This window comes from Scylla paramamosain, chromosome 5, assembly GCF_035594125.1.
Source record: "Scylla paramamosain isolate STU-SP2022 chromosome 5, ASM3559412v1, whole genome shotgun sequence".
NCBI lineage: Eukaryota > Metazoa > Arthropoda > Malacostraca > Decapoda > Portunidae > Scylla > Scylla paramamosain.
In genome coordinates this window covers 4,476,692-4,494,906 of record NC_087155.1, presented here as the reverse complement: position 1 = coordinate 4,494,906, position 18,215 = coordinate 4,476,692, and the positions used below count along the sequence as shown (strand labels likewise).

The 18,215-nt window shown below is 42.0% G+C and overlaps 1 protein-coding gene across 9 annotated transcripts in view; it reads left to right on the top strand.

Annotated features, from left to right (window-relative positions):
- LOC135100438 (PDZ domain-containing protein 8-like) overlaps positions 1–18,215 on the top strand; it is a 176,566-nt gene that overhangs the window by 124,435 nt on the left and 33,916 nt on the right. For 5 of the 9 annotated variants that reach the window (XM_064003322.1, XM_064003319.1, XM_064003312.1 and 2 more), the window contains one exon: positions 2,195–5,265. In XM_064003322.1, coding sequence (XP_063859392.1) covers positions 2,195–2,320 — 126 coding nt within the window. In that variant the 3' untranslated portion in view covers positions 2,321–5,265. Of the gene's footprint in view, positions 1–2,194; positions 5,266–16,585; positions 17,750–18,215 lie in introns of those variants that run through there. The other 4 variants (XM_064003318.1, XM_064003317.1, XM_064003316.1 and 1 more) reach the window with 4 other exon arrangements.

Genomic DNA, 18,215 nt, shown 5'->3' with positions numbered 1-18,215 from the left:
TGTGATGTGTGTCCCTGAGGGAGAAGGTGGTGAGTGTCACCTCAGCAAATTAAAGTCTAAGTGATAGAACTGTCTTCCCTATCACCTCTTGCTGTGGCTATGGCAGTTATGGCTGCTTCTGTGGGAAGTTGGTGACTGCTTCTGCATTCTGACCATTTCTTGGGAAGTTGTAGTTGCCACTAAACAGATCTTCGGGAAGGAGGAAAGCTTGTCACCGCCCTATCCATCGCCTCATCTTTGCCTGTCTGGTGGGCCACAGCCAATTACTACTATTCACTTCCTCTGTACCCAAGCCAGTTACTGCTATTCACTTCCTCTGTACCCACTCACTTTGTTTGCTGGAGGATCGACAACATCAGGTTGGGCATGTGGTTTAGGGATCAGAAAGCAATAATGGGTGTCTGACCTTGCTGCTGGCTGAGACAAGAAAAGAAACCACTCTTAGTGGGTAAGCTGCATATCACTTGCCCCTTCTTCTGTGGGGATGGTCTACCTGACATTGCTTCTCATAATTGGCTGCCTCTCCCTCCTGGAACTACTTCATTCCTATATCTCGTCTTCCCTCCTCCTTTTCCCTATTATGCCTATTCTAAACTCTCCTCAGCTTGGTTTTATGAAAATTATCACAGATAATCCTTTTGTGAGTGAACTCCCACTTGGAAATGAACCAGAGATGAGAGGCATGGGTGATTTAATGTAAAAGTGGTCAATTATGTACAAGTATGTGAAATCAGAGGTTACTTCCTGTGGTCAATCATGTACAAGTACATTATTCACTTTCCCACTTTCTATCACTTTAAAATTCCCTATAACTTTATGATATATGCTTCTGGAAGTGTCTAGCATCTATCAATACAGCTTCCTGCCATTTAGACACTCATAAGCCCCCCATCCCCACCCCCACTTTCTCACTGCCTGTGCATCGCTGCTTCCTCCATCACTTGCTTCTGAGTCATGATGGAAGTGAAGCATCATCACTTCCACTGTGATTGATGCACATTTATGTCTTGAGGAGGATATTGGCAGCCAGTACAGTGATGTCAGCATTGATGACAGTGATGCTGACCCTGATTATGTATTTGATCAGGAGGAAGAAGACAAGGAACTTCAGACGAAACATTTTAGTGTGTTCTCTACACACTTCTCCCTCCCTGAATGCTAGACCTTTACATGCCTCCACTTCATCTTCCTTCTTCCAACACATGTGACTGGATCTATGTATCCAGAGCAAGGAAAAAGAGAAAGGAAGTTAGGTTATCTTCACATGGAAGATAATAGTCACCTGTTTTCCCAACTGATAATAATGTTGATTTTGTCTTTGAGTTTACACCCTCATTCCTGCAAGAGTGATGAGGCACGCTGCATATGGGCAAACCCACCTCCTCTGTTTTGCACACATCACTTCCCCTTGGTAGAGGGAGGATACCTATTACACCTGGCACAGATAGGCCTGCTGACAGATGGGAAAGATTTTCAGCCACAGGTTTTCTGTTATGATGAGTCAAACTTGGGAGCAGAATGTGAATTCCGCAGTTATTTCTGGGATGACATCATGGAAATCATTGTGACTGAAAGGAGGAAAAAATGTTGTTTGCTCAATAATGTGAATAGCAGTGGTATGATGTTATGTACCTGAGATGATTTTTTTTTTTTTTTTTTTTGTACCTTGTGATGCTTATGGGTGTTGTCAAGAAATAACAACCACAGAAATTATTTTAGTACAGATCCTGTAAACCAGATGCCAATTTTTAGTCAGATTATGTCAGTGAACAGATTTATTAATTGCCAACTCTTCACTTCACTGACAACCTGAAAGCATATGCAAATAACACAGCTGAAAAGATGAACAAGATTCGCATTGTCTTCAATTATTTCAGAATGAAGTTCAAGGATGCTTTTTTATCACTACAAAAACATCAATATTGGTGAGAGCTTGAAGCTGTGGTGTAAAAACATTAGTTTTCACTGATTATTACCATCAAAATGCCACAGGTTTGGCTTCAAATTCTTTTGTGACAGCAAGACTAGTTTTGTGCAGGACATTATGCTTTACACAGGGGCTGGGACAGATGTCACTGATGATAAGAACCTGGGACTGTCAGGGGCTGTAGCGATGACACTTATGGAGCCCTATCTTGATAAAAATCATGTACTCTATGTTGACAATTGGTATATTTGAAGTTCTTTCCTCCAGACAGGTGGATATGGCACTGTGACAAAACACAGAAAACATGCCATGTTTTCCTTCTCTACCAAACAAGGGAGTTTGTATCTACAAAAAGCCAAGAATACTTTCACAGTTCTGTGGAAAGATAAATGAGAGGTAACACTTCTCACCACCATCTACCATCCACAGATGGTTCTCAGCTAAAACACTGATTGCTCCACCAGACAGCCAGAGTGTGTGCTAGGCTACAATACCAACATGTGTTTAGTAGACAAAGCTGATGCAATGATTTCTTCCATAGAATGTGCTCGTAAAACACTCAAGTGGTATATGAAACTATTTTTCCACCTAAATGATGTATCAATACTGAATGATCATATATGTTCAAGCATAAGACAAGCAAGAATCCCACTCTACAATGGTATGTCATGGAAGTGGTACATCAGTTGCTGGGAGGTAATGCCACGTAGCACCTTACCTTAGGTCATCATGTAGGATGAAAATCTTGTACATCTCACAGGATACCATTTTCCATGCACCATGCAGCCATGACCAGATACGAAAAAAAAAGTGCAGAAACCCCTTCGTGTGTGCAGCCACACAGCTAGATGAAAAAGAAAATGGAGTGACACTCGGTATTACTGTCATGAGTGTGATGTGGCTCTATGCATTGAACCTTGTTATGAGGAATACCATACCTTGCTACACTTCTGAGCATCTTGGTTAATACTGTGGAAGGAATGTGAAAGAGAAAGAAAAAAGGATATTTTGTGTTACAAAAAAGAGAAAAAAAAAACAATAACTAATAATTTTGTGATGACAGTGTTTTATTTTGAAAAATGAACAATCTATTCATGAAAAGCCTATACATGATGAAAAGGCAGTTGTTATGAATATTTATATAGTAGACTGTTACCTAGTGCTACAAAATGAGCAGAAAATGCTGCAAAAAAAAAAAAAAATGTAGCATGGCTTGAAATCATACATCTGGTAGCATCAGTGAGCAAGCCAAGTGGGAGATTAAAAGTGTTGATTTCAAACTTTAACTCAATTTCTTTCTGTATTTGGGAGCAAAAATGAAAATTCAAATTTTGGTGACCAGATTCAAGATGTAAGATATGCTAACCTCTTACAGGTTAAATTAGGAGAGTGGTATGGAAATGGGAAGATTTTAAGGGAAACTAATGAATATAACTCCTTCAGCCCAAAAACCATGATACATTTACATATTCTATAAAGCTGTGCATATCTTCATTTCAGCCTTTTACTGGTATACTTAAGCATCTTTACATTTTAGTAATATGAGAACTTGAAGTACCAGTTCTGTGCCATGCCTTTACGGTTCAGAATTAGCTTATGAGATAGTTTGTACAATGCAACTTCGGTTCTAGAACTTAATTCGTTCCTGAATGCCATTCGAAATCTGAAATGTTTGAAAACTGAAACTATTTTCTCCATAGGAATCAATGTAAAATGGATTAATCTGTTCCCAAACACCAGCCTACCCTGTCTTAGTGGCTTATGACAAATGCTCCGACAGCCAAGATGGCTGCTTCACATCTTCAGCCCACAAATTATTTATCCAGAAAGGATGTATTGAATGAACTCAATGATACAGAACTCATCAGAAGATACTGTTTAGAGCCTTAGACTGTGGAGGTATTCTCTTTGTCACTGATTTGGTGAGGGAAGTCTTGCAGGACACAGAAAGGAGCAACTCACTTATTTCCAAAATGAAGGTGGTCATAACACTTAGACATCTTGCTGCTGGAAAAAGCTACAGGAAAAATGCAGTTGTGTAATAATAATGGCATTGGGGGTTATCGAGATAACTCCTGAGCGCTGAAAACTGTTTGTTCACATCGGGGCTTTTCAACAGGATCACAGTTACATTATTTCAAAGATTGAATTACTGCCTTACACTCTGTCTCTCTCTCTCTTTCAAATATATAAAATGAAGTAAATATTTATAGAAATTATAAATTAGTAATAAATGGCAGGTCTTGCTATGTCTTAATATTTGAAATCAAATAACTTTCTTCTAGAACCAAATTATGGTACCACAACTGAAGCAATAATGAGTTCAAAATTTTGTTTGAAAATTTTGTTCGAAAATACAGTGGAACCAAGGTTCCACTGTATTTTGGTGTGCTTTGTTAACTGGAGTAAGTTTCCTTACATTTCAGAAGTTGAAATATTGAATATCTGGCATATCCTTATATGCTTTTGTTAAGTTGATGAAACTGCATAGTCAGAGTCAGTAGTTTACTATGTACAGTACTCTTCTGAGTTTCACACTTGCTTTCTTTTAAAGGCATGGCACAAAACTTGAGGGTTGCAAAACTTGGAGTATTGAAAAACCTGAAAAATGCTTGTTTATTCTAGCCACATAGCCTAGAATTGTGTGAGTGTGTATGTTTTGTCCTCACATCTGGCATGACACAGCAGTGTGGCAGTACAGTGCAATCACATCTAGAATTATGTTGTGTGTGTTTTGTTCTCACATCTGGTGTGATGCAGCAGTGCAGAGGTTCAGCACCACCATATCTATCATAGTAGTGAGATATTTCTCATTTGTTTGTATGTATTTTTGTAATGCAGCAATTCCTTCCTCTCCTCCTCTCTCACATGCAAGTCAGTGTGACTAGTGTTGTAGCTAACAAGTGGTTTATCCACAAAGAATTTGTATGATAAGGTATGTGAATTGTACACAGATATACATATACAATACATTGCACATAAGTATTTATTTTCATTATCTGTAACATAATGGTAGAAATGTGTAACACACATGCAACAAAAGTGCAAAACTCAAGAAAATTATGTGAAAAAGTCAGGGTGGTAAGAATTTAAGACCCAGCACAAAACTCAAGGATCGTAAAACTTGGGGACCATGAAACTTGGGTTACTGTACTAGATTTGTTGTATGTTAAATTCAGTGTTATGGTTATTTTGAATATTACATTTTATGTTTTCAAATTCTTTATTTTGATTATTTCTTCTACTTTTTTTTTAACTTCTTTAAAGCAAATATTTACTAAAATGTCTTGTTCCTGTGTTATTTGTTTAATTTGTTTTTAATAAATAATTGAGACCCACTGGTTTAGATACATATCTCAGTAGACATAACTGTCTCCTTTGATACTGAAGCCTTTGTTCACTTAGCAGGGAATATGCAAAGGAAACCTGGGGAGTTGTAATGTGAATAACCAACAAGATTAGCAATCCTGCCCTTCTGTTGATGTGCATGAGGTTTGAGTTCATTTTGGACCTTGTTGTAAGACTAGAAATTGTCTACTTCATATCATAAAGGATGAAAAAAGGTGTGATGTTGGAAAATTACAGTTTTCACTTTTTCTGGACAGTATGCTATGAGGTGATATCAAAAGTTTTGAGACAAATTCCATAGCATGGTTATGGATGGGAGTATAAAGATATGTATACTGTTAGGCTGAGCAATAACTTTGTGAACTTTGTGAGCTTTGTCTTGTAAGTTTATATTTTCTTGCACTCAACACTGTTGCTCCCCATTCACCTCTATCTTGTACAAATGTTCTTGTTTGCTGCACAGTCATTCCTCTCTCACTCAGTCATCTTCACACAGTTCATCCACTCCAGGAGTGGCCTTCCTCTTAACCTTTCACTGTGCACATCTGACCTTGTTATTCTCTTTGCTAGTTTTCTGTCCTCTATTCTTTCAACATGCCCAAACCATTTTAACCCACACTGATCTTCCCATCCTAACAACTCTTTCAAAACACCGGTTCTTCTATTACCACTGTATTCCTTGAATGTCATAAGAGGCTACTAAAAAGGATGGATCAAGGAGTGTAGGAATCCTCTTCTATGTATTTTATTTCTATGAACAGACAAAGCAAAACACAAACTTAAATTAAATTTTTTTTTCATATACAAGTGTAGTCTTAGAACATTTTGTACTGAGTGCTTCACCTGCACAATGCTGGCCTTTTTACCCATGGATTTGTCTGTGGTGCTAGCTGATTTTCATTTTTTTTTTTTTTGCACTGAAGAATCCTAAACAATGTAAATGTAGTAAGAAAATATGTAAAAAGGTGTTTGAGAATGTGAAAAATTTTTGAAACTCACATTATAAGTTGCCTGGCATAGATACTTATTGTGCTGACTCTCTAGTCACATATTTTAAGAAAGAAAATGATAAAGTAAAAAAAAATCAGAATAATAAAAATGGAATAGACAAAAAAAAAAGATGAATTACTGGTGAAAGAGAGGAAAAATAAATAAATATCTTTACTGTAAGCACTCATAAGGTGGAAACCTTAATGTTTGCCAGGCTGAGGAGGATTCCTATCTATCATTTCTCCCTCAATGGTTGAAGATCATGAGATTGGACTACCTACCTAACTAACCTATGGAACTATGAGATCCTGTTATTGCTTATCTGATTGGTAGTGGAGGGTGTCCCTCTCAGATTGATCAGGGTCTAGGTTGTGTGGCCACTGGTGGCCACCTAGTCCTGCCGGTACTGGTGAGGGTGAAGGGGTAACCCAAGCAGCTTCTTTTCAAGTCCACAAGGTGTCCCTGGTGTTCCCTTGTGGTCCTGGGTGTACCTTGTGGTCCCTTCTTGGAAATTCCTTTTTCTTGATCGTCCCTTCCTTGACAACACCTGCAGAAGGATTGAGGTGTCACTCCACTGTTGGTTGCCTGCTTGGTGTTATCAGCACATGGTTAGTCTTCCACTCACCGTGACTGCCTGGGGGAGTTGCATGATCTGCTGGCCTGGGTAGGAGAACACATGTATGCTTTGGTACATGTCAAGGCCAGGAAAGAAAGGAGGTTGCATGGGTCATGGGCTTGAGTCAGTACTGCTTCTGCGTGAGCTGTGGCAGCTTGTAAATGGCTGAGATTCTTATTGGCACTACTTAATAACACAGGAACCATGCTGTTATCTCCTTCTACTTCCTACACCTAACTAATATCCTCCCCTGCCTGGTTTTGGCATAATTACTGCAAAATTCTTGCTTTAACAAGTTACATGGTCACTCAGAATATGTCCACATCCACCATGCACATTTCAAACTGCTAAGAGGTGAGTGAGGTGTGGGCAAGAGATTTTCAGTAAGGACTAGGGTAGTTTCTACCCTCTCAAGTATAAAAACTCCAATATACGGCTCATTCCTTACTAAGTTTGAAAATCTCTCGTACACCTCACTGACTTTACATTTTATAAGTTCATTTAAATATACATACATATAAAAAACACAGGTTTTGGATTGGCATCCATTTACAGTTCACATCTCCTTGGATTTACAGAGTTCTTTTTCTCCTTCATTTAACCTTTCATTACTGCTGTGACCAGGAGGTTCCATAACCTCTTGGCACTGTCGTTCCCGTGAGTCCTTTCAGGATCTGACCCTCTGAGTAGTTGTTGGCTGTTCCATTGACCACAACTAGTCCTGGCCCTGGGGTGGTGGAATAGGGGCCTGGTGAGTGCCCTACCCTGTCCCCAGCCCAGGGAGAATGCATAACCACTGATTGGGGTTGACTCAGTAATCTCTCAGAGTTCAGGGCATCCTTGGGCTCCATCAATCCTCCAGGACGGGTCCAGTGTCTGCAAGCCCTCCTATCAGGCTGCAACTAAAAGTATCTTGGAGTCAGCCTTTCCTACACTTCTGTGTATACCAGAGGCCTTTCACACAACTCTAGGAGACTCCTTAGCTCCCTCGATCTCATCATCTTGCTGGTCAGCTCACAGGAATGGGATAATGTCACTCTCCTTCCTCCTATGAGCTTATCATATCAGGCTCCTTTCCTTTCCTTTTGTCTGCAGTCCTCCTGGAATCTCAGCACTTCCCATTTACATATCAAGAATCCTACCTACCTACCTATCTACCTTGGCCTCCCTGGCTAAAACACATTCTATAATAAATATACCTTGACTTACGAGTTTAACTTGTTCTGTGACAGAGCTCATAACTCAATTTGCTCATATATCAAATAAATTCTCCCCAATGCAATTAATCTAAGTCCCATTAATCCATTCCAGTTTCGAAAAAAAACACCCCAATTTCTTGTTACGTGTTTTAAATTACTGTTTATAGTGTTTTTCCCCACTATTCGCAGGGGTTATGTTCCAATGCCTCCCATGAATAGTGAAAATCTGCAAATATGGGAAACCATCCCTACAAGGCTCAGCAATATCTATATTTATAGTTTAAACTATAAAATATGTGTCTCTCACTCATTGAATGCATTTTAAATTCACTCAAACACAATAGAATAAAAAAAATTATATGTATGATTTTTTAATAAAAAAAATACAGTACACTGTAAAATGAAAGGGGACTAAACTAATATGTACAGTAAACCCTTGATATAACAAACCTCTATTTACCAAATTTTGAGTATAATGCTCCCTTTGAGACTGCTGCCTGCCTCCTCTCTCTCTCTCTCTCTCTCTCTCTCTCTCTCTCTCTCTCTCTCTCTCTCTCTCTCTCTCTCTCTCTCTCTCTCTCTCTCTCTCTCTCTCTCTCTCTCTCTCTCTCTCTCTGAAATGAATTGTGGCTGTATGAGCTAAGTTCAGGCATTTGAGTGATTTTTTGTATTTTGAATATAGAAAAATATTGATTGTAGGTACTGAATGTTTTGATCATCCATCATCAAACAAAATAGGAAAAAAAGAAATGGAGAAATGCTTCCATCCACAAGAATTACTGGCAAATTATTAATAACATTTGTAGTAATGTAGTATTGCTCAGGTCATATCAAAACATTCTCAGGGAAGAACACATTGAGCAGATTTCTGCTAAACCCATCTGTTGACAACAAGACCAGAGACAGTGTTACTGTGCAGAGATTTTCAGGAGTGTGTCTGATGCAAGGTCATCATTGGTGATGAAGGCTGTAAACTGGAAACCAAGTAGCATTTATCCCAGTGGAAGAGTTAAAGTTTATCCAGATCAAAGATGAGATAATCTGTAACTACAACTTGGGAGCAAATTATTCATTTGTAGTACTTCCTTGTAGGTCAGACAGTGAACCAGCACTTTTATATTGAAATTATGAAGGATTTGAGGGAAACTGTGAGGAAGAAACTTCTAGACAAGTGCATGCATAGACTCTGTTGGCCTCTGCATCATGGCAATGTGCTGTCCTATACTACTCTGTTTGTTCAACAGTTTTTAGCCAAAAACAATATGGCAGTGGCTTTCCATTTGCCCTAGCTTTCTGTGACTTTTCCCCCTATTTCCAGTGCTGAAGGTTTGATTGAGGGGGCAATGATGTGATGATGTCAAGGAAATCCAAATGGAAATATGGATGTACTGAATAGTATCCTCAGAAGAGAGTTTCAGTTTTAAACAGTGAGTAAAGTGCTGTATTCCCAATAGGATTATTTGAAGGGGACAGCAGAGATTAGAAAATAAGGTAGGCCTAAATTAATTTATTGTGGCAGTCTGGGAACTTTTGGATCACAGATAGTAGCATGATACCAGAAAATTCAATTTCCTCATATTCTAACTTCCTTTGTCCAGTGTAATAATGAGTAATGTTTGGTTACAAATAGTTGATGAATTGTTTTTGTTCCTTAAATGATATCATTCTGTTGACTATCTTGTTGAATTGTTCTGAATGTTGTATTCACTGTTCAGTCTTGTAAATCTGTAATACAAATGTAATTCGCTAAGTACCAATCCTTTTGCTTCTATTAATTAAATCCTGTATTCCCCATTCACACATTTTAAGGGAAAAAAAAAATAAAAAAAAAAAAAAAATAAATAAATAAATAAAATAAATAAAATAAATAAATAAATAAATAAGAAATAAAAAAATAACTAACTAGAGTAAGCTGGAGAAAACCAAAATAGATAAAGTAAATAGAAAATAAATAAATAAATAATAAATAAATAAAAAAGTTACTTGTTTGAGAGTGAATAAATTAATCAATACCTTTACTCTATAACATTAAAAAATGGGAGCCAGGCTGAGGAAGTTTCCTATCTATTTAAGTCACCCTTCTCTAGGATTGAAGACCCTGAGGTGGAACTACCTACCTAACTAAACTAAAAACTTTGGGATCCTGAAATGCTTATCTCTACAGTGTGTGGATGGATGCTCAGTGCAGATTGGGGTCTAGGTGGAGTGTCCACTGGTGGCCACCTGGACTTACTGGTGATGTGAGGGTGAAGAGCAGCAGGGCAATGTGGCTTCCTGCTCCATAAGGCATCAGCAAGGCATCTACAAGGCATCCTTCATGGTCCTTGTGGTTCCTTGAATCTTCATGTGGTCCTCTCTCTCTCTCTCTCTCTCTCTCTCTTTTTTTTTTTTTTTTTAAACAAATATTTACAGAAAGGCTTAAAATTCCACGTTGAGTGTGGAATTATTTAAAAAGCCTATGATAGTATTTTTAACAGGAATAACACTATACATGCTTAACATAAAGATTATAATGTTAATACAATAAAATAATAAAAATTTAAAGCGCCAGTGGGGACAGGTGCGTGCTACGCCAGCTGTGGGCTGCCAGCTTCACCTGGTACGTGGACATGTCCTGCACTTGGGGCATGGCCGCCGTGAACATGTTCCACAGCCGCGAAGTCCTGGCTGTGTAGGTGCGCTGGTGTTGGCTAGAGCGAGATCGAGGCACCTTCACTAGCTCGTCGCTACTGGCTGCAGCTCTGGTGCACCTCTGTACTGCGTGTGGCAGCAGCCTCAGGGGGTCAAGGTGAGGGACCCTCTGCACCTGAGTTTTGTGGCACACCACTAGTGCCGACACGTCCCGGCGGTGCTCCAGTGACGTTACTGGTGGTGGGTGCTGTTGGTCCTCATCGGTGGCCACCAAGCGCAGGGCTCGCCGCTGCACAGCATCCAGTCTCTGCATGTGGGTGGCGGCACTCGACATCCAGGACAGGGCACCGTACTCCATACATGGGCGTATCTGTGCCCTGTATAGCGTGAGGATGCCCCGTGGGTCGAGGGTGTTCGCCATCCTACGCAGGGCAGAGACTCGGAGAGAGGTCTGGCGGGCGACGACACTGATGTGGTGATTGAAGCGTAGGCCGCGGTCCACAGACACGCCCAGGATCTTGATATAATCCTGAAGTGGCAGGCTCTTGCCTCCAAAACGCAGCTGTCCTGAGACTGCGTGTGAAGCACCTGGGGACTGCGAGATGACCATCACCTGCGTCTTCTCAGGAGCGAAGTTAACCTGCCACATCTTTCCCCACTGCTCCACCAGTCCGAGCTGCCTGTTCAGCTCAGTGACGGCACGCTGACTGTCGAGGCGGCAGTAGGAGCGGGAGAGTGTGCAGTCGTCGGCGTATGCTGCCACAGATGACAGCTGCCGGAGGAGGTCGTCGATGTATACGTTCCATAGGACTGGGCCCAAGACGGAGCCTTGTGGAACTGAGGCCCGGACAGGTGAAGGTCTTGATGACTGCCCGTTGACTACTACCTGAAGGCTCCTACCCTGGAGGTAATCTTCTAGCAGCATTAACAGGTCACCTTGGACACCCTTGGCGTGAAGCTTTTCAATGAGCCCCGCGTGCCAGACCCTGTCAAAAGCCCCAGCAATGTCCAGGGCCACCACAAGGGTGTCCAGGCCTTCTTCCAGGGTGTCTTGCCAGTCCTTGGAGAGGATGAGGAGGAGGTCTGCGGTGGATCTGCCAGGCCTGAAGCCAAACTGCTTGTCTGAGAGGAGATGGTTCTCGCTCAGGTGTTGGCAGATGGCAGCAGCCACTATTTGCTCCAGCAACTTGCCCATCACTGAGAGCAGGGAGATGGGTCTGTAGTTGTTGGGCTCAGACCTTGAGTTTTTCTTATGGACTGGGACCACACGCGCTTCCTTCCATACTGAGGGCCACTTCTTCTCCCTCAGGCAAGATGTGAAGACGGTGGTGAGAGGAGCTGACAGCTCTCTAGCGCATTGCTTGAGGAGCCGTGGGCTGACGTCATCCGGGCCTGTGGCTTTACCCACATCCACCGCACCGAGTAGCCGCTCAACCTGCTCTGCCGTCACCAAGACAGTGGTGACAGTGCAATCAGTTTCCGGGGCCAGCTGTGGTACAGGTCGTGCTGAGTCGTCAACCTTCATCTTGTTGGCGAAAAACTCGGCGAGGAGTGTGGCCTTGTCTGCACTGCTCGTGGCGGTGGATCCGTCAGGTCTGGTGAGTGGAGGAAGAGTCTCGCGGTGACATGCTCCTTGCTGCTCCTTCACCAGATTCCACCAGGTCTTGTTGCCAACACCTGGGCCACTGAGCTTTCGCCTTCTGTCCTCCCTTAGCTGATTCCTCGCCCATCTGCAGATAGACGTCATCCTCCTACACGCTTCCCGGTGCAGCGTCTTGTTCCTGCGTGACGGGTGTCGCTTGTACCTCACCCAGGCAGCATGCTTGGCCTTGGCAGATACTCTGCAGCGAAAACCAAACCAGGCGGGATCACCAGGCCTGGAGAGATATACTCGGCAGGGCACATGCTGCTGTTGGAGGGCAAGGAGCCTGGTGGTGAGGGTACGTGCCTTGGTCTCAGCATCTCCCATTAGGAGGGACTCCCAGTCCGTGTTCTCCATGTCCTGCTTCATGGATGGCCAGTCCGTCCTGTTCCAAAGCCAGACGGTGCGCGGGATAGCGTCTTCCCTCGCCGTTTGCAGCTCGACCTGAGACAGCACAGCAAAGTGGTCTCAGCTACCCACTGGTCCTAACTGCTGGCAGCTGATGCTGGCTTCGGGTAGGTCTGTCACCACAGGATCCAGCAGTCCTCCCCGCTCGTGTGTAGGGAAGGTGACATGGTTGGTTAGGGCCTGAACAGTCAGGAGATTACTGAAGGCATCCTGCTCCATGTGGAAGTTCAGGTCCCCCACTATCATCACATGGGAACACTTGTGGCGCTGGAGCAGGGTGTCGAGTTCCTCCATCAGGAAGTCTAGCGGGGCTCGTCCTTGTCTCAGGGGGCGGTACATGACACAGAGGAGAAGCCCACTGTTGTCTGCAAGTACCACCCTGAAGAACAGTGCCTCCATCAGGTGTGGCACGGCTACCTCAAGTTCCTGTGTTTGGAGGCCGTCCTTAAAACAGGCAGTGACCCCTCCGCCTGCTCTATTTTTTCGGTCCATCCTCACCCACAGGGAGTAGCCTGATATTTTGCCGAACGTCGGCTCCACCTCGTCACTCAGCCATGTTTCTGTTACTGCGACAATGTCAGCACTATGTCTCAGCACGAAATTGTGACTAAGGTCACCTACATTGGTGCGGAGTCCTCTCACGTTGGCGGAGACCACGGTCAGGTGACAGCTGGGGCGTCTGTTCCCTTGCCTCCTCGCGTTGGCTTGGGAATGAGGTGTGGTGGTGAGGCGAGACGCATTAGTGTCTGCCCTGCCACGAGGAGAGGTTCCAGCTGGGGTAGTGACCGGGCTGTGGCTGCCAGGAAGGCTGGAGGGGGGCCTGAAAGGGCTGCTGGGGGTGAGGAAGTTGTTGCCGCGCTAAACCCTCCGTCAGAACCCTCATGAACATACTCTCCTGCCTTTGTTCCTGGCGTTCGTCAGCAGCGCGGCTGTAGCACATCTCAGCTGTGTGGCCGGGGCGGAAGCAGTAGTCGCATCAGACCCTTTGCTCTCCCCTGTGCCTCACTGGGTACACAGATGCCTGTGGCTGAGTCATGCGAGGAGGAGGGACAGGTCGCCGGTCAGGTGTGTTGGGGTGACTTCGTGCCCGCCGCTGGCCGCGTCGCTGTCGCTGGGTCTTCTTCCTGCTTCCATTGTTATTTTTGTTGTTGTTGTTGTTGCTACTATCGCTATTATTGTTGCTGTTGTTGTTGTTACTATTGCTGCTGCTGCTGCTGCTACTACTGTTGCTGCTGGTAGTACTGCTGCTGTTTCTCCTGCTGTTGTTGTTGCTGCTGTTGCTACTACTACTACTGCTGTTGTTGCTGTTGTTATCGTTACTGTTACTGTTGATGTTGTTGATGGTGTTTTTGTTACTGTTGCTGCTGCTATTGTTATTGGTGGTAATGGTGGTGTTGGTGCTACCTGAGGATGTGGTGGTGGTGGCGGTGGTCGGGGGTGCGGCCGCTGTGGTGAGGGCGTCCGCTACTCTTATGAGAGGCTTAGGCCTTCCAGATTGCCACCACTGCCTCCAGTGGTCCGAGGAGGCACACGCCTTCTCCCAGGTCCTCAGGATAGAGGAGGGAGTAGCAGTAGTCGCAATAGAACTGCTGGAAACTCTTGCGTCTGCTTTCTTGCACTCCGTGAGGACCTCCATGAGCTCATGTAGTTCAGCCACGTGTGTCTGTTTTTCTAGAATCCAGTCCCTTTGTAGCGTGAGGGACCGAATTATTTTATTTTTGTTGGTTACATCCTTCTGTAGGCGTAGAGTGTAAGAGATGAGATCTTCCTTATCCATCTCCCTGTAGTGCTGCCGCTCGTCCACATCTACGTCTACGTCTGCGTCTGCATTGCCACCATCGTCGCTTTCGTTGGGGGCGGCAAGCGTGGTGGGAGCATTTTCGTTAGGATCTAGAGGGAGGTAAACTACAGCGTCTTCAATGCTGCATAACCTCCGTAGTTCCTGTGTGTCTTCACATGTGTAGACATCATGGTCTCCGAGGCAGGATGAGTGGCAGACATTGGGGCAGTCATTTCTGCCTTCGCATCTAACATAAGGTGCATTCTTGACTGCAGCCTTCCCACAGACAGCACACCACTTCTGAGGGCAATACCCGGGAAGGTCTCGCCTCTTGATGGGCCTGTGATCCGCCATTTCTGTGCAGTTTCAGCAGGTGATAGTAGTGATGACAGCTGCAGTGGTAGATGCTAGGGATGGGTTGGGTGCGGTCAGGTCAGTCAGGTCAGTCCAGGGTCTCTGCGCCGGAGTTAATTGCTTCGAAAGGAGGGAGTGTGGGTGCAGCTTGGGGTTAATTTCCCAGGGGATTTCCTTCCTTTGTGTAGGGAGGGCACAGTAGTGGGAGGGGTATGGAGACAGGACTCGTCACAGTAACCCCTATATCCTTACAGCACTGTACACTGTCACAACACTGTATCTCCTTCACTGCACTGTACACTTATACGCCACATGTTGGTGTGCTGGCAGGTGGAGGGGCGCCGACTGCAGATGCGATGAGACCACGTTGTTGGGGAGTATCGTCGCAATAACCCTTGCGGCCTCACAACACTATTCACTGTTACAGCACTGAATCTTCGTCACTGCACTATACACTATTATCCGTCACTTTAATTGTCGTATTGGTGCGCTGGTATGTGGAGGGTACCGGAGCACGCTGACTGTAGAGGGGATGGGACAACGTGCAAGCTCAGTTAAGGAGCGACCTGCGGACACGTCCTCACCCTGCGACCTCTGACCTGACTCTCTCTCTCTCTCTCTCTCTCTCTCTCTCTCTCTCTCTCTCTCTCTCTCTCTCTCTCTCTCTCTCTCTCTCTCTCTCTCTCTCTCTCTCTCTCTCTCTCTCCATTGTCTTATCCCTCCTTGACAGCACCTTAAGGGGAATTTTGATGTTAATTCTCTGCCAGCTACCCCCTTGGATGTTTTCAATACACATTGGTCACCAACTCACCATTTTTGCCTGGATTTGGTGTCTGGTTTTCTGGCCTTGGGTACAGGAGAGCTCATGTTTGCCTGGGAAGCATGTGAGGGCCAGAAAGATTAGAGGAGGCTGTGTGGGTTCTAGGTTTGGGTCAGTGTGGCTTCTGTGCCAGCCTTAGCAGCTTGTGATTGGCTGAGGTTCTTATCAGCAGTACGTAATCACACAGAAATCCATACTGTTATCTACTACTACGTCCTACACCTAGCTAATCTGTCTGGATTTGACATGATCAGTGCAAAACATTCTCACTTTAGCGAGCTACATGACCACTCTAAATGCGTTACATCTATTGTGTGCTTTTTAAGATGACTAGGAGGTGAATGGAGTATCTGTGAGAGATTTGCAGGGAAGATTAGCATAGTCTCTACCCTCTCAAGTATATATATATATATATATATATATATATATATATATATATATATATATATATATATATATATATATATATATATATATATATATATATATTATAAATAATGCACTAACATGATACCATACCAGCTTTTCAACCATTATTTGTCCCCTCCCCTTTTTTTTTTTTTTCATACTATCTCCTCAGTCTTAGCACAAATACACACATGTTTTTCCCCCTTGCATGATTTCCTTGTCACCATCTGTTACCTCATTATGTACTATGAAATGTTTTTTTTTCACATTTCACATTTCTTGCTATCAACATGATTTCTAATACTGTCATCAGATTGAATAATACAAGTTGTCTTATTTTACCTGTATTCAGTAAAATGCAGAAAAATGTAAGACCAATCTGAGTTGTTTGTACGACCATTCAGGCATGATATCAGAAATAAGTATTTATTGTCTTTATTTACTAGATGTTATTCTTTACAGAATGATGATAACAACATGCAGCAAGGGAAGAACAGTGAACCTGAATTTTTGGAGGGAGCAGGATGTGAACATCTACTTCCAAAACCAACAGAGGAGTGACATTAGAAAACTCTCCTTTTGTTATAGCATTTTATGAAATGTAGTCAATAATTTTTACTTCAACAGTATACTGTGTGGCATTCATGTATCTATTGTTAACACATTAAAACAGCAGTATTGTAAATCATGTCATTGTTTATAGAGTGGGGTATCATCTAACTTTGGTAGGATATAATGTTTACATTTTGCATATGGTGATAACAGTGTAGAAAGCATGTAATACAATACAAATAATCAACTAATGCATCCCAACAGGTAGTGAGCCATGATTCTGCTGTGATATGAATACCAGTCCAGCATGTAGTCCCAGCATGCCTGTTGTGCTCATTGCATGTATGTTTTAAGCTTGTTGTGATGCTGTTACCAACTTTCACCTTGATAAAATGCTTGCTTGCCTCAGGGTGACTACTCAAACAGTTGTTATGAATATGGGCCACTAACTCTCAGCATGCAGCAGAAGAGATTTATAACAAAACTTTACTTATCTAAGATATTAGAGTATGTTTTAAGTTATGCAGAACACTTAATTTTAAACCTCCTTACCTCAAAATATGTGGTCTATGTAAATTAAGATAACACATTTGTTTACTTTCATTACATTTTAACAATAGATTTTTGGGGGGGTTCAGTACAAGTTAAAATTCATGAATCTGCAAGTAAAAGAGTAGAGAGAAAACTGAGAAACAGAGCTTTGAAGACATCATGCTTAAAGTTGAAATTTCTCTTTCATCTCTCATATTTTTATCCCATCCATCATTATGATTCAGTTATGATTTTATCTCTGCCACTCACTTTATTCTTTCTACTTCCAAAATAGAAGTGGTAAAAGCAAGTTAAAGTCATGCTAGAAGCTTCAGTGATTTTTAATAGAAATTAAAGTTTTCCTGCTTGTTAAAACTTTTATGATCTGTTTTCATTTGCAGGATAGAGTGGTTGTTGCTACATGGAAGACTGCATGAGATTCATTGTTGTATTGATTTTTTTTTTATTTAGTGTTTGTGCATTGCTACTTTGGTATGCAGTCTACATTGCCAACGTGATCTACAAGAGTCAAATTCTACTTTGGTATGTGATCTACATTTCTAATTTATTTATTATGGCTTAAATAAAACATTCTATATACGAGTATATATATATATATATATATATATATATATATATATATATATATACATTTATTTATTTAAGAAAAATAATTACCATTTACATATATATATATAAAACTTGTGTGGCACCAGTCCTGGAACTTTAATGACACACCTCGTATATATATATATATATATATATATATATATATATATATATATATATATGTAAATGGTAATTATTTTTCTTAAATAAATAAATGTATATATATATATATATATATATATAATATATATATATATATATATATATATATATATATATATATATATATATATATATATATATATATATATATATATATATATATATATATATATATATATATATATATATATATATATACGATATATATATATATATATATATATATATATATATATAT